General features: G+C 40.4%; 1 protein-coding gene across 1 annotated transcript in view; it reads right to left on the bottom strand.

Annotated features, from left to right (window-relative positions):
• Window positions 1-17,558, bottom strand: part of PREX1 (phosphatidylinositol-3,4,5-trisphosphate dependent Rac exchange factor 1) — a 150,260-nt gene that overhangs the window by 76,709 nt on the left and 55,993 nt on the right. The window contains exons 2-3 of the mRNA XM_042832320.1: window positions 8,131-8,202; window positions 3,988-4,110 (exon numbers count right to left, since the gene is read on the bottom strand). Of these exons, the coding sequence (XP_042688254.1) occupies window positions 3,988-4,110; window positions 8,131-8,202 (195 nt within the window). The remainder of the gene's footprint in view (window positions 1-3,987; window positions 4,111-8,130; window positions 8,203-17,558) is intronic.

Here is a 17,558-nt window from a genome sequence, read left to right as displayed (position 1 = left end):
CATCAAACGGACACAAAGAGCTGGAATGCAGATGTTCAAGACATCCTTCATCTACAGCTGCTCATATTAGTAATGGAGTTTAGTACTGGAAGCTGGAAAGAAACAAAAGATCCTGACCACCAGATACAGGAACGGCATGGCTGAGTCAACAGCACAATAGAAAAGAAACAATTGAGAGACATGGGATTATTTTTTTTTTTTATCCCTAAATTGTGGAGCTGCAGAGTGACAAGACAGATTTATAAGTTTCTCCTACACTTCCTCCTCTCACCTCCCCTCATCTTCCTAGATGCACACAAGCAGCCTGCTTGAGACTAAAAATAGTAACCATTAAGACAAGAGCATCCGCTGCATCAGTGCACACAAAATGTCATTGCTCAGGTTTCTGACTGCAGCTCTGAGTGCCAGAAGTTTGGGGAGGATATATTTAGATCATGACAAAATTCCTTTCTAAACTCAAGACAGTACAATAATTATGCACACACCAGAGTGCTTTCATCAAGTCTTTTCCAGCTGCCCCTCATGCATGAGACCCACAAATATGACAACTATGTTTTAAATTACTCAGTGTCTGAAGTGTTTAATTTCCTCTCTGGGTGACAATCAGTCCTGGACTCCCCATCTCCTGGTGAGGAAATTATCAGTTACATGATTACAGATGATAACCCAGGAATTTGGAACCTGCAGTTACACTGTATGAAAGTGTAATTATGGTCAGAAAAATGACCCCATAAACATGGCACATTCTTACTCAGCAAATCTGCTGGATACACAGATAGACCTTCTGACTTGGTGGCAAAAATAAGTCTATACTGTTCTTAGTTAATTTAAGAAGTCTAAACCAATAGTTTATTCTCCATATGTTATTTTGGATCTAGTAGTACAACCCACAGATTAGTGTAAATTTGAAAACAGTTTTTGGACAGAAGTTTCACGAAAGACACGCTGGGTAAACTGCAGACGTTCTATCTGGATGTATTCTTAATGAGCCATGACATTTTCTTCTTCGAAAGCAGGCTAAAAACTATTTTGTCAATATGAAAAACCTAAATAAAAAATAAGATTTCGTTCTGAACAAAACAAGATTCCTGATGACTTAAATAGTAAAAGCATTCAGGCAGCATTGTTCCCAAAAATAAGATGAAAACGCATTTCACTCTAATAAGCTTACGGCTACTAAGTTGCCAATGCCCTACCAATACAGCAATAACAGAAATCAGGCATCAGTCAGCCCTCTGCCCTTCTGCTCTGCAGACAGTCTTTTATTTTCATGACCTGCACAAGAAAGCCTATGTTGATGAGGTGTAATTATCCAAGGTTTAGTATGTCTTTGACATAGAAGATATGTTCTACACATTCCATTTTTCAAGCAGCAGATTTTATTTTCAATTGAAGTGTGTTCTTTCCTGTCTGTTATGGTCCACATACTGTCTGTTATTGAACTACAACTCCTTAAGAAATTCCAGTACATCAGAATTAACTTCTTACAATCATCTGATCAAGTGGAGTATGCTAGGACAAACAATGTCTGTCTTCCAGAACAAAACAATCTTTCACAGCTGTATATCAGAGCAAGCACATTTCATCATCCGCTAAAAGAGTTCCAGAAGTCGATGTGTTGCTCTTTTGGAGCCCTTGCAATGTTGGCTTGTTTATTTCAAGTGTTAGCCAAGATCTGGATCCTGCCACGTTGAACACCCAGGGGAAAAGATGTCCTAGCATAAATGTAAATGGATCAACTGTGATCCTGTAGGGCTACTCCAACTAAAAGTTGAAGAAGTTAGAAGAAATTTAGGATGCATAGATCTCACAGACAGGATTCAAAAATTGAATCTGGAGAAGTTTGCTCTGAACCACATTTGCTGCTGGCATTTCCAGCTGGAATCTCACTATTAAAGCCTGTACCATGACACGACAAATCCCTACACTCCTAAATACCTACAGTGAGGCTAGTCTTCTGAAAGGCAGGCATAATCTGTACACAAGGACATGTCATCCCTTCCTCTCTTCATAACCTACTGCTGATTCTTCCCTGCTCAAGACATAAAGTGCCACAATGCTTCCAATGCTATCCTTATACTTTATGGTTACTTCACTCATTATGGACGAGACCAGCTTCTTCCATGTATTACGAAATGAAAGATGTCTGACATCCTCCTGAATAAGCTGTAGGTTTTCTTCCTTATGGGATTATGAAATGTTTGATGTACATCATATTTGCAATGCACTTCACAGACTGCAGTGTAAACTGATCTCAAACAGTCTCTATCAGAAGATCAGTTCTCACCAGCAGTCATCTCTGTGCATTACAGTTCCATAATTTCTGCTTCGTTGCAAGTCTGAGAAGCAGAGAACATTCATTCACTTAATTACTAAATTTGTCAGTTACAAATGCTATGCTCACATACAAGAAAATATTGTCAATGACTACATATAGCAGGTTGAATTCAGCTAAATGACAGGGCGTTAACATTTCTGGTTAGTTGGTGTCACTCTGAAACACAGTAGCCATTTAGACAGCATTGCTCAGGAGACATCCCATGTTGATACCATTGCGAACAAGTACTATGTTAGCATAGCACATCTTGGTAGGCAGTGATTCTACTGAGTATCCAAGTCTTTAATTGAGTGCATCACTATGTCCTTCAGCATCTGACAGTCACTCCTCATAGAGAACACAATTTATGAGCACTGTCTCAATACATTTTACTGTCTCTACATATGCTACTATTTTAAGTGTCACAGCATAAATAAAATCAATAGTTGGTAAAGATCTATGAGCAGAGAATGGCTGCATAATTGCTGACCACTCAAACCTGATGAACTGTGGAACCACGAATTATGATTAGAAAAGTATAATAGAACGTATTTTAATAGGAAGTTGGCCTGTGGCTTAATGCAGTTAATAAAAATTTGAAGGAATATCTATTATATATAGATGCATTCTAATTTCTTCAGACATCCCAAGAGGGCAGCTGCATACAAAAAAAATCTGCAGCTTTGAATTATATACATGTAAATCAGATAACTTTGCATTTAGATGAGTTCATCTCATGACTAGGTATATGTAATAATTGATCTTGCATATACAATCAGTGTGCTCTATGCTTATATTAGTTTGCAATATAAGAAACAAATTATAATGAGAGAGGCAGCGCTTCTCTGATTTCCATGATTTTCTCATTTCCAATTCCTCCATTTCTTGTTCCCTGTTACAGGTCTGTGCCTTCCTGGGTCACCTTACAGTACCAACCTGGTACTGAATCATGTTGGCACGCTTCATCATATTATGAATATATAGGAGAACAAATAATACAACTTTCAGAGTCAGATGACACAAAAAGAATCCATCAAAATGTTTTCAACAACCACAACTACTTTTTCTTCTGTAGTTGTGGCATGCTTATCTAGCATTGAGTCTAAAACCCAGATTTTTTGTAGTTCTGAGCTACATAATTCAGGTATTTATTTACTCCATGGTAAAAAGGTTGTATATGGTAACTTGCACTGTATTACATCAAGTGCAAGTTAAGCTATCTCACGTTACATTTCATTTACTGAAGGATAAATGTATGCACAGACACTACTGTAAATGCAGTAATATCTTCTGTGGGTTTCCTTTATTTTAAAATACAAATAACATTATTCACTTATTTTAAATTGTGCTGCTTTTCAGAAATATTCGGAACGAAAGCAGACAAATTCTCAGCAATTGTGTGATCAGTTGAATGAAGAAAAAAAGGAAAAAATATTCAATGGGAAAAGGAAGGGTTTCTAAAAATACCTTGTTGTTTAGCTGAGTTTGAGGTGGTTTCCATTGTTCTAACCTCATTCACAAGTTTTTTTCCCACCCTACCTTCAAGTTTTATTCAAGACACACAATGTCACAGTATTGCTACAAACCTTAGAGATTAGAGATAGTTAAGGGGCATGGGAGCTTAAGACAGGAAACTGCATTTTCAGATAGTGTTAAGTCATTGTACTTACAAATTTTAAGAAAACATTTCCCAGTTCATGCTGAGACTGAGGTTCTGGTTGTAAACAAAATTCCAGGGCAGCCAGGAACTCCTTGTGAACACCAAGAATGTCTTCAATGTTAGAAAATAGGATCTGAAACACACAAAGTCCAGTGTCAACAATTAACAAAACCCTCTTAGGCACACTGAAGTACTAGCACCAAAATACTATGGTTCTAGACTTAGTCATGAAAGGACCTAAAGCACAGATGATAACTGCTATCTTTCCTATGGAGATCTTTATTGCTTACTGAAGTACCTACTCTAAATGAAGGTTATCTTTCCAAGCACCTGAGCATGATGAATGTAAACAACCTCCTTTAAGTCTAGAGAAGGTCTCCTATGAGACTGAACACATGAACGAAATCACAAAGACCAAACTGATTTGGCAGGAACATGAAATTATCACTCAGAAGATGTACCCGTAAACCACATCTCTGCCATGGTGTTTACAGTGTAAAGTATTTCCAAACTGAAAGAGCAGAATCTTAGCATTCCCTTCCACCAACCTCTGTGACTGTAAAAGGCATTTGTAACATGATACAGGCCCTCAATTTTAATGTGTACTAAAAGGAAATTGCACAATCTCACAGCTAAATGATCCCTAGGAATTTAACATACATGTGCTAAGGAAAATAAACTTCCAGGTCCTGATGCAATGTGATGCAGCTATCAGCATTGACAGCCACGGGAGGAATGCTTGAACAAGCAGACCAAAGCCTGGAGACTGCAGTGACATACACACTGTGAACAGCATTGTCCATCTCTTTGCTTTAGCCGTGCCAGTTGCAAAGAGATTTGCAGTGTAGTCAAACCAGCTTTCATATTAGGAGCAGCCTCCCAGGGCTGGCATAGAGCAAACGTGTCACTGCTACAAATCCCAAAGAATGCAGCCTGACAGAGCAGCCTTCAGCTTCCTGCTATTTGGTGGGCGATCTTCTGACACTTCCCAAAGCACCTTACAGTAAAACCAAACTTTTTCAACTTTATGCAGTGGACTTTATGCACCAGATGAGACACTGATTCAGCCTGGTGGATGGTGATGCAGCAGTAATTACAAAATTCTGTAGATTAAATCTAATCCTTAAAGGAGGAATGAAACCAAACTCAGTTTAAGAACAACTTATCTCTGATTTTCTAGGAGTGGAAGACTGGGTAAGGAATTAAAGACCCTTCTATGCACGTACCCAGATTCAACTCTCTACCTTGTGTTATTCAAAGATGGAAAGAAGATTTTTCTTCAAACCCCTGCAAGCTGGCTGCATATGCAAAGCACAGCACATGGCACCTTTCTTGTCTTTGCTCACCTCTCACACCAGTACATGGCAATCCTCACTACCCATGTGCATACTTGTGCCTCATTGCTTTTCCTGGCTCTGAATAAACTGAAGACTCCAACACACTCTACTTGCACTAATGGGTTCTGAACCCATCAGAAAATAAGACAGGAAGCTGGGACTGATTACTTTCAGAAAACTTCCACTGCAAATTTGAAGAGCCTATGATGGTTCATTCTATAGCATGACTGAAAGTGACGTGATGACACATAAGCCTCAGCCTGCATGCCAGAAGCTGTGCCAAAAGGGGATTAACAAGGAAGAGGAAAACATCTGTCAAGGATGATTTTATCCTTCAGGAGAGTCTTCAGGAGTGTAATTTGTGATTCAAGGAATATCTGTGTAGTCTAATAAATCATGTGATGGTCAGCAGAGCTCTGCTTGCAGCAGTTTTGCAGGTAACAAAAATCACCTGAAAAATCAAGGGCAGCAGAAAGACCTTAGCTTAGCTACATTTGCTTTTATATCTGATGCAGTCACCATTTATAAACCTCACATGGAAGATCCATGTCTGGCAGCTTGTGTGCACCATCAAGCTGTTCTGCATCAGTAAAATGACGTCACCATCCTGCAGCGAATGCAGCGCAGTACTAACGTATCAGCAGTTATCCTCACATAGGGCAGGGAACCAATTGTGCAAATTTTTTAGCTGATACTGCTGCAGCCATCTGTCAGTGAAGGAATTATAAATATATGCCTGGCATAGGATTCAAGGTGGCCTGTCTGGAAGGGGATGCAATAGCCAGAGGCTACTGTAAGCACCACTGCTTAGTAGCAGCAGAAGAAGCCTACAAACATAATACCAGGAGTAATATCCCATGTTATTCTAAAAAGTACTTTCTCCTTTTGCTTAGAGGAGAGTGACTGTCAGAATATCCTTGATTTTCCTCTAGACGTTCCTGCTGCATGAAGACAGGGAGGAAAATACTGGTTTTTCTTTACATAAGCTGCCAAACCATCTATATACTCTCTGCTGCCACCTTTTCTGTTGCTCTCCACCTCACAGCTCCCTAATGACTCAAGATTTATAATAATAGCAGGCAGAGTTATTGGAAGTCCCAACACAGCCTTGTCTGTCCTGCCTCTACAAGCAAAGATTTGCAGAAGGGAAGAACATTCATCTTTCCACTGCAGGAAAGACAGTTAAATTGTTTGATGAGAAGGAAAAGGGATGACACTGATCAGAGAAAGCACGCCTTTGTGTTTCTACTTCACCATTGGTAAGCTTACACCTTTTTCTTCAAAGAGAAGCTGTGTTATTATAAGCTGAATATTGTAATAAGGATTAATGAGGTCTCACAGTGGCCTCTCAAAGGCACCTCCAGGCAGCTCAAGAATGACACAGAAATGAAGTAGTACTTCCCCAGAGGTTGTGATGGACTTCAGAATACAAATACATTTAATCACTGGAGAAAATAAAGACTTTCTGCAGGGGTCTTCTGAGCACTGCATCTGAGTATATGGCAGTCATAGCAATACATGAATAATGGCAGAATTAACAACTGTTATCAACATCTGCAGTCTGTCAAATTAGCAAATGGTTACGTAGGCTTATTTCTCAAGCAGAGCTTATTTTTTTCTGTTTCTCTGCACACAGCACCTACTGCCACTAGTCATTGTCCACTTTTCCCTCAGCTATGCTTAAACATACTCCAGATTGTAAATAGTGAGCTTCCAGTGACCAGGAACTTTCAAATTTGAACACAGCAAGGAGCCTTAGTTCCAACAATCCTCCAAATCTTCTTGCTACCACCACCTATTGATGCCACTCAGTAGTACACTATTGTTAACATAGTGAATGGATACCATAATGGGAGCTGAATCCCCTGTTAGGATTTTTAGACTTTCTGGTAATATTACTATGTAAAAATTGATGAACCAGACTTGAGGAAATACACACCAGCTGCAGTAGTGCTGGACTGTGTAACATACCTATTATTGATAGGCACTGTGCTGTCATTAATGAAAAGAGCAAAGTCTCTGCTGATTTAGGAGCTGTAGGATCAAAGGTAAGCCCCAAAAGCAATCCTAATGGCAAACACTGCATCCTCTCCCACTGATCACGAGGTTTCACTTATACATGTGTACAAAGAGAATTTTGGTTTCACATGTATGTGAATAGCAAGGAGAGTTTTAAGTCAAATTGCTACATGAAAGTGTTGCTTATTTTTACGAAAATAAACCACAAGGCATCCTACAACCATAGGCATTATAAGAGCTAGTACCTCATACCCACTTTCTGTATCTCATGTGTCTTTCCATTGCAAAATTCATTCAGGAATCTCATCATGCAAGAGTCTCCCATTCCTCAGCTCTCCCATAGGAGTCCAAATTCCTTCCTACTACAACCCAACCAGATATTCCTGCCACCTCTTCATAACTCCCATCAGTTTTAGATTTGTAATGACAACAGATGCAAATTGGCTCACTGATTACTGTCAAGCAAAACACACAAGGGCATTGCATTCTCTGACTTTCCCCTTCAAGATACTAATGAGGTCTCTGTGTCCTCTACCATTTCACAAATCTTGCCAAAACTTAGCTCCTGACTACACTGTTAGCAAACTCTACTGAAATCAGCTGGTGGAACAAAACAAATGTTGGAAGATGAAAGCTAAATAAATGGGCAAACAGACTGAAAAAGTGTCAGTGTGAATTTCTTATCCTCTCGGCAGCAGTTTAAGAACAATGATCAGACAGGTAAAAGAATATTTGATATCCACGTCCCTTAATCTAGCCTTTCATTAATTAAAGGATGAGGAAGATGGAAGAAATACCTTAACGTTCTCCTCTGTTATGTACTTCTCAGCTTTGTCCACAGCGTTCTGGCGGATCCGATGAAGAAATGCCTGCAGAGAAAAAAAATGTTCAAATGTCTTTATAAAGTTTGATTTCACTTTTTTGTATCCCCTTGCTTTCCAACAACACAGTGTGCCTGATTATCTTTAAGACTGAAAGAATATAACCATATACCAATCACTCAGTTCTTAGACTCAGAGCTGCCTTCAAGATGGCAGAAACGGCATTTCCTAAAACACTGTTGGGTTTTGCCTGGCAATAAATGTCTTCCTTCTGCTGAAATTTTTAGACTTAATTATCTGTTGCTACCAGTACACCACAGCAAGGCTCTGATTGTTCTTTTTTTTCTTTGGAAGCTTCCCCTCTTTCTGAGATGCAGCTGTTTTGACTTTGAGAGGCAGAGTGCCTGCTGCACATCAAGACAGAAGGCAGTGAAACAGACTGCAAATAATTTAAAAACAAGAACAACAACCCAAAAAAGCAACAAAAGGACATTCCTGGTGCTGAAGCTGATACATGTCAGAGCTACAGATTAAAATTATGGACAATTTCAACAGACTCAGTACTTAAGGAAGGGAAATGAAATTCTCCAGACAATGCATGGGACACGTTCTCCTGTTTGCTGTACTTTATCTGCTTAAAAACAGGTGAAATAATGCTGGAACTCTTCATCTAGGTCAGGTTTCCCCTTTCCTCAGCAACCACGGGCTAAAAGGCTTTTCTGACATGAAAGCAGGGGATTTTGCCTTCCACAGAAGTCAGCAAAGAGAGATGCAAATACCTGCAGGTGATAATGAAAGGAAACCACTGAAGACAGAATCTGCTCCAACAAACAACACCAACCCTACACAGAAGGGGAGAGGCTTTCCTCAGTCCTTCTTAGTGGTTTTTATGTTGCCTCACACACAGAGGTAAGCCCTGGGGAGCACCAATAACAAAGAGGGAAGGAACTTTTCTTAGCCACCTGAGACACAGGGGAAATGGGTCCATTCTCTGTGTTTATAGTAAAAAGTAACTTTGTTTCAGTTTGATAATAGAAGTCTTTTTAAAAAGTTGAACCACTCCCGATCAGTGCCCACCTCAGCTGATGCACGTAACTTCTCTTTAAAGAAAAAAGGCAGCTTTTTTTTCATTCCACCTGCTCAGTCTTTATGGGACATACATCAATAAAAATAAAAAAAGAAAGAAATTGATATAAGAGGCACACAGACTCTGCATTTGTTTTGAACCCTAGGTTCTCAATCTGCTTCTTGTGAACAGATGTCAAGGACCACAAGAACATTCCTTCTCTTGTATCACTAAGCAGGAAGGGGATCTGCAGCTAGACTGCAGTTAGATATGGAGAGTATGGAGGAGGCTGCTTGGATTGAGACATGTGAAGAACAGATTCCTGCACTGAAGGCACAGGACACGTGTCTCAGTGGCAGAACAGCCATTTTACGAAAAGCAGCCCATCCACCTTGCCCAGGATCTTGGCAGAAGTCAGGGACCTGTCTGAGATGAAGTATTCGGCATAATGACTAATGGCAGGAGGACTGACAGGAGGAGCTGCCCTCCCACTTCACTGCTGGGTGTGATATCCAGGCACTAATAACCAGACATCTGACTTATACAAGGTAGCGTGTCATATTGGAGACGTTTATCCACAAAAGATAAGCCAGTCAGAGACCGTTCCTTGCTTTAATCTTGTCTGTTTGGAGACAACAAATCCAATTGGAATGACTAACTAATCTACCCAATTAGTAGCTCCGCTGGTGACTTATATTTACCTGCATATTAGTCTCGGTGTGTTCAGTCTAATAATAGAAATTTGCTAAACAGAAGTGCAAATCACATTAGCTGTTTCAGGCCAGTCAATATAAGAAGCTGAGTTTGTGTTAATCTAAAAACCAGCCTTTCTGTAATGCTTGTCTGAAAAGATCATTTACTGGAGCATGAGAAATGGAGAAAACAAGAGGGGGGAAGAAAAGAGAAAAAGGCACAGAAGCAGGGAGAGAATAGTAAGGATGAAATACATAACAGGAAAAGGGACCAGCAACTCTACAGATAGCTGGTCACACCTCCTGCAGCCTCTGGTTTGTGCACAAGCAGCAGTCTCTCCACTAATAAAGGACAGCTCCAAGTGAGGTTGGTCCTGGCAACTTAGCAGTGTGCTTTCCAAAACACAGGTCCTAAAGCTCTGAACTTAGCGGATGCAGAACTGTTTGTTCCCCAGTGTTCAATACCTTTTCATCTGCAAACACAATCTTTTGCAAAACAGTCTTTCATATTAAAAGCATGATAAATACAGCCCATCAAACAGCAGCCCATAGAGCCAGTGTTGCATACCCTGTTCACATGACAACACTGCTTTTCTTCCAAACTGCTTCTAGCTCAGAAAAAGCAGCCCTTTTCCCAGAGACATTGTTCAGACATTTAGGTCACTGTTTTCCAAACCAGGTTATTTTTATGCTACCAGCTTTACTATGCTCCAAGCTCATCTGTACCAGTGCCACCTCTTTGTTCACCCGGTGACACAGGCTCTAAGCCCCACCACACAAGTAGTAGGCAACCCCTCAAGAAACAGCCACAGGGAGCAGTGATCGTCCACCAAACCAATTGATTCATCTGCAAAAATCGGACTGATATTTGGGGCAAGGCACAACAAAGGTGGGGAAAGTAGAGAAAGAGTGAGAGAAGCATGTTGTAAACATGCCATGTACGTATCTTATTTATATTCCAGAACGTACTGTGTCGTTGAAGAGTGAATAGCTGAAGGAGTAAGAGCTTTTCTGGACATCTGAATTGTCACAGAGGCAAACGCCATTTGTTCCATCTCCTCTAACCTCTTCACATTCTGGACAACTCATACATGAATGCAACAGAGTCAGCCCTAGACCTTTGCCACAAGGAACTTTCAGTATAATTCTCCCCTAATCTGTAACACCTTTGATCTCTGCAAAAGTGGACATGGTAACCTCAGTGGATATGTGGAAGCACAGCGGGCAGCTTTCTTAGGAATGGTTGTCACAGCCCTCCAATAGTTCCTAGGATACAGCAAGATGACCAGGAGCATCTTTCCTGTGCAATTCATAGAACTCTGTCATGCTGTTAGTTTCCTACATGTACAAAGTAGCATGGATCCTGCAAAGGACAGCAACTAATGATACACTTTATGCCAAAACTCACATATCAGATGGTTACAACCTTACTGAGGAGCTGGAGAGAAATTAATAAATAACAAAAGCAGACTGCTCCCTTTGTATGCTGGTCATGATTGATATAAGGTGAGCATTTCACTGATGAAAGGATGGCAGATAAAAATTTGACATCTTTCTTATGGTCACAGTTGCTGATTTTGCTCTCTTGCCATTTTTAGTGCTTTGCTGTGCTCCCACTGGGCCAGCCCCAGGTCTCTGAGCAACCCAAGCTGCAAGGCAAACTGCTGCTTCCACATCAGTAAAGGGAGGAGGACTGGTAGAGCCAATGGGTCCAAAGCAAAAACAGGTCACTGCATAATGTAGGGTAAAAATGGGAAAACAGACTGCTAGATTTTTGTTATCCTGACAAAACCCTGTGAAGGTCTCACCTTCTATGTGCGCATGCTAATCATTAGGAAAACAGCCTACAGGGGATTTCTTTTTGTTTCAAATTCTGTTGCTGCATCAACATAACATTTATTTGTGCACTGTGACTTGTCGCCCTAGAGATCTGCTGCTTCCAGACCCAGCAGGCCATGGCTGAGGGCACTTCATGTCATGCAGAAACACAGCTTCCAGTTTTGTCTTACAGTATACAAATGCCTTGCAGGACTCAAGCAAACCTATAACAAATTGGAATGAGCACAGACAAAGACTTCCTTTCTGCACTGTATCATGTTGAGTAAGTTCATAATGGCTGGAGAAACAGCCATCTCCTTCCAACAAAGACCAAGACAAACACACTACAAATCCAAAAAGCAATTTAGGTACAAAATTTCATTTTACCAAACGAGTACCTTTAATGTCCCCAAAATGTGTTGTTCTGCAGTTCATGGCTCTTAAAATCCATAGTTGTAGTGAAATCTCACTGCTTGGAATGTCTTTGCTGCATCTCTGAACCATGAAAACAAGAAGCACAATTTAAGGGAAGAGACTGCTAATTGTGAATTGCTCTCACACAAAGCACACTTTATCAGCTGGGATTTCTCTTAGATGCTTTTCAAACAGCTTTTGTTGAAGGTGGACTCCTAGTACTAACATAACACATGGCTAATCCTGGGCATGAGGCAATGAGAGTTTGCCGAACCCCTTCCTAAGGTTCGTGTTTAATAGACACTTCCTCAAATGTTCAGAAATACTAAGAGATTTCTCATTAAATAGCAAGGCAGGCAAACTGTGCATAGCCCAAAGGGAAATGAAAGGGAGAACAGAAATAAGCAATGCGGAGGCAACTGAATACCGTATCTATAAGGAGCAAGAGCTGAAAGCACAGTCCTGTGAAATCTGTTTGCTGAACAGGTGACTGCAATTTCACATTGCCCTTGGGAGACAAGCGATGGACAATTTTGTAACAGTCAGAAGGGAATAACATAGGGCTCCATATGTCCCTTGTATATTCAGCGTTAAAACAACCAAATTGCCTTGCATTTGTGCCACAGCTGCTCAAAACTCCTTGCAAATGCTGATATTTTGATTCCAAGAAAACAAGATCACAGTAGAAAAACTGAGGAGGTGAGGTAAGCAATGAATGTCCCCATTTGATCACTGTTAGCATCTTCATCATGCAACCACAGTGTAGCACATATACCTTAATCCACCTCTGAAAATACAAAGTAAAATCTGCTAGAAAGACTCAAAGAGGAACTTGAAAGTGTAATTCTTTTTTAAAAAATTACCTGAATAAATAAGTGGGCTGTTAGATACGTTTTGACACCACTGCAGCACCACCTATATACCAAAAAATTCTTTTGTCATTAGCAAAGCCACGTGACAGTCTTGCAGGAACACAGCTCTACTGAAATAGCCCAGCGATGCAAAGTGAGTATTTGCTGAAGTTTGTATTCTAAGAGCAGGTGCATCCTTGCTCATGCTACTCAATTGTTAGCTTTGAAACCTGTCATCCTGATCATGTTCTTTAGCTTTCCACCAGATATGCAATTTATAGGCTAAAGTGCAGCACAAATGACAGGAAACATCCTGCATCCTACACGTGAACTGCAGCTCTCCCCTGCACTGAAGTCTGAAAGGCAATGCAGTAAATAGTCTCAAAGTAATCTAACAATGACAGTGCAGGGCTATTTATACAGCATAAATCCCATCAGATCTTTCTTACAACCCAGAGCAAGTAAGCATGCATTTCCATAACAAATTAAGTCTAAAATAATGTAAGAATGTTGTAACTACTGAAGGCAGATGTACAGCTTTGAGTTATCAAATCATCGAGTCGTTCCAATTGCAGGTAGACCCACTTCAAGTCTGCTTTCCTCAGGGCACCATGCAGCAGTGCATGCTATTAACCCAAATCTACTGACAGATGGGTTTTAATGACTGGTCATTTTGGTATAAACTCAGTCAGCTTTTGAATCTCTTCCCTTCCTGGACAAAAGCCTGCACACCTATGTAGAATGCTAGGTCTGATTCAGGTTTTTCTGTAGTAAAGTTTCAGTTAGAACAGCTTAAGTCAGCTGGAACTTCTTTGGCATCACTGCTATTATTCAAGTAAAGTGGAGCAAGACTGAAACGAATCCATTACTTTTAAAGAGAAAATTGCTATACTTCTTACACTGTAAATTGGCAATCTGGGATTCACTCATTGCTCAATTACTGGCTGCTGTATTAAGACTTCTATAAAAATACAATTTAGGTTATTAGTTTCTGGAATAAATAACTTAAGGAATAAATAACTTAAACACCAGATGAGTGCATTGTAAGGAAATTCTTGTGAAGGGTATTTCACTTATGGAGGACATTTTTCTTTAGAACCTTATGAAACAATAAAGAGTCACAGCTGTGAGAGAGCAGTCCTGCAAAGAGCTCAGATCTGCAGCCAAATTTAGTAGTCAGAAAACAGCTGAACAAGGACTTGCCTCATAGGCAGAGGTGTTTAATAAGAGGAAATAGCATCAGAAATATCCTCTATTGCCCTAATTTCAGATTTCCTGTGTATCGAATTGGCTTTAAAGCCTCAAAGCTTATTGGTACATGTTTATATTTTGATCTGTCCCTTGAAGAGGAACTAAACTATTAACTAACCAAAAAGATTTCAAGAAAAGAAATGAAATAAAAGAAGTCATGCACATTACAGAATATCAAATGCATTCTCTGCAAACAGTTTGCTGTGAGGTTGCACCATTGCTTATTGCTAAACAAAAGGTCAAACGGACTCTACTCTACTCAGACTTCTTTCCAAAAGTTGCCACCCTTGCATAAGCTACGTTAGATGTCAAATGAGATGAACTGCTTACACTGATCACCTACACCCTGGGATATTCCTTAAATTATCTTTGGAAAGCAAATATGAAGGTCTGCGTGTAACTCTTACTCCTATATTCCTGAGGGCAATGTCTTCCTTCTTCATATTTCACAACTCCATGCCCCACACCCACATGTTCTTCTATGACTTTTTATTCACGTGCTGTCATTTACAACAACAATTTCACACACAAATCCATGGATGCTGCAGCATGAATCATCTCTTCCTGAGAAAGACTGCACGATCACGTGCAAATTAGGCTCCCCTTCTCAGAGGAGCCTGTGAAAACCATCACAACAACTGCAGGTTACACTGCAAAGCCCAGATGTAACATCGAGACAGATGCTTTTACCTAAAACATGCTTGCAACAGATATCTGTAAATGGTATAGACATGTAAGCAGTAAATACAGCTATACACATGACAATGCTCACAACTTAATAACTGTGGGTAAAGTACTGATGCTGGCAATTTGAAAGTTCTTCTTCCTCACTTCCGTGGTCTGACATATAGTGAATCCTGACAAACACCAAATGAAGTATGGGGAAGCATTCAGAAACTCAGCTGCTTGAAATCATGGAAGTGTATGTATGACTAAGACACTTGAATAAACAAACCAGATTATTTCTTTATATACTACGTAAGAGTAGGGGCCCCTGCTAATGTAAACTATGCCTGAGATAGTTCCCAACTGATTTGCCCTTAACCAATCTTGCATTAAGGCCCATACAGTTACGACTTGGCTAATTTATCTTATATCTGTCTTGCCATCAAGAGTTTTACTGTCCATAATGTCCAAGTTAAGGAATAACCAATGCAAAATACTGGCATTGCACAGCACTCAGAGTTTCACTCAATGGAGTCAGACATTCTGTGACCCTCTGCACAAGAGGCCATTACAAGACAGTTTCTGTCATCACACTGCTGTGTCTAGAGTTCACCTCATCCAACTGCATCCACCTGGAAGCTGTAGCCAACCCTAAGTTAGTGCCTCAGGCTCTGTCTCTGCAACAGAAAACAAGGGGCAGGCAGCTCCAGAGGATGAGTCGCTGCACTCCAGCAGTGGTGTCTGAGAAGAAAGGCTGAATGACCCTCCAGAAATGCCTTCTCTTCCCATCAAGACGGCCTGGGTGACAAGTTGAGATCAGACCACCCTCCTTGCCTATAACAGTCTCACAGTATCTGCAAATACAAAGTTCCAGGGCAGTGAGTGTGTCTCAGCATGGAACATCAGAACACTGGGGTTGCACTGAGAGTTAATACATGCAAAATTAATGTGCTCAGGCATTCTCAGCACGGTAGTATTCTGGGACTCATCACGAGAGCACTAACAGCACTTCCCAGAAAAAAAAAAAAAAAAACTTAGCTCCAAAAAAAACCCCCTTAACCGCATCTGTATTGCTGGCGTACTGATGTTTATACCTGAATGCTGCAGCAACACAAAAAAGTCAGCCTGAATTCATTCATGCATTAACTGATGAAGGAAGGTGAAACCAAAAGGGAAGTGAGAGCGAAATATGTTGCAGTGTTTCTCACTCCAGAGAGAGATCCCTTTCTTAAGGAGGGTTTGCTTTCATTTGAATTACAAAAACCTTTTTTGTGAAGTGAAAGGCAGGCTGGTGCTGCAAAGGAGCCCATTGTCTCCCCTCTACCGTCTCGCTGACCTCCACAACCCCTCCTCCCCGCTGGTCACTAATATTTGCATCCTCAGGCAGGCCTGAACGTTCAGGGTCCAGCACAACCCACGTTTCCCACATCTGAAATCCTTCAGGACACATTTCTGCTCATTTTTTGTATTGCTTATGCCCTGTCTCCTTCCTACACATCTTCGTGCTCTCCCTCCTCTCCAACACAACTACTAAACCTTTTAAAAGACTCATTGTAGAAAAAAATCAACAACAAATGTTCTTCACTGCACACTCCCCTAAGTAAGAGCTTCTGTGGGTATCCCTGTCTGACTGCAGTCCATTTTTAATGTCATCAGAAATTATTTGTTTGGATTTTCAATGGAGCTTATGAAAGATATGTGCCTAACTCTCTTAAGCTTTTGAAATATTCACCCTTTTCTTGGCCTCTTCACATCTTTCTCACTGTTATACAATTGTGAAATGATTTTCAGCATCTGACTGCACTGTGGAATCCTTCAAAAAGCTTTCAGTATATTTGAATGGTGTGTTTTATTTCATTTCTCCTTTACTTTGAGGAACAAATCCTGACAAGTCTGCATTTGCTTAGCCTTCACCTTAACAGAAGTTTGCTTTGGGACCACATAAATACTGTATACAAACTTCAGAATTTGACCCAAATAACTGGGATTCACTGTGTTCAGGACTGAAAAAAGCCTGCCGTCTGTACCAGTTCTCAACTACCGATGTCTCCAAATACAAAGGCTGATCAATATCAGGGGACATTTAATCAAGCTTTAGCCTCTACACAGCCACTCCAATTCCAAGAGGTGTATAAAATCACCGGAGTGACCAGAAACATCCATGTCACCAACAAAGTGCAAACACTGCACGTTATAGCAAAGAGTGGAGCTTCTCCAGTTAATATTTCAGGCTTCTGACCTAAGATAAAGGACTTCAGTGTCAGATCATTCTGTCCCTTTTCTGCTCTCTCTCTTTTCAGTCACGGTGTCTTAATGTATTAAGCACTTAATAGGCAAAGTTGGAAGTTTTAAGATGAGATCTGGTATTGTTAAAATCCATGGATTTTTTTGGTTGCAATACAGGCTACTTCACTAGGAACATGTTGCCTACATCTGGCTGATACATACTATTACATTCTCCTAAGTCAGTTTAGCATCAGCCTTTGGAATTTTGGAAGTATTAAGATTTCTTCTCTGGGTATCTTCTCAAGGAGATGTCATTCTGATCTGAGTTCATGTGTACACAAGCTGAACCAACATGACAGTCTTTGTGCACTGTGACTTACACTTAATGCTGGGTTATTACTGGGCTGTGTGTCAAATCAA

Source organism: Centrocercus urophasianus, unplaced genomic scaffold, assembly GCF_019232065.1.
Source record: "Centrocercus urophasianus isolate 14NV4802_14NV808 unplaced genomic scaffold, USGS_Curo_1.0 seq_38, whole genome shotgun sequence".
Classification (NCBI taxonomy): Eukaryota; Metazoa; Chordata; class Aves; order Galliformes; family Phasianidae; genus Centrocercus; species Centrocercus urophasianus.
Note: the sequence above shows the minus strand (reverse complement) of the source record. Positions and strands in the feature narration are given on the sequence as shown.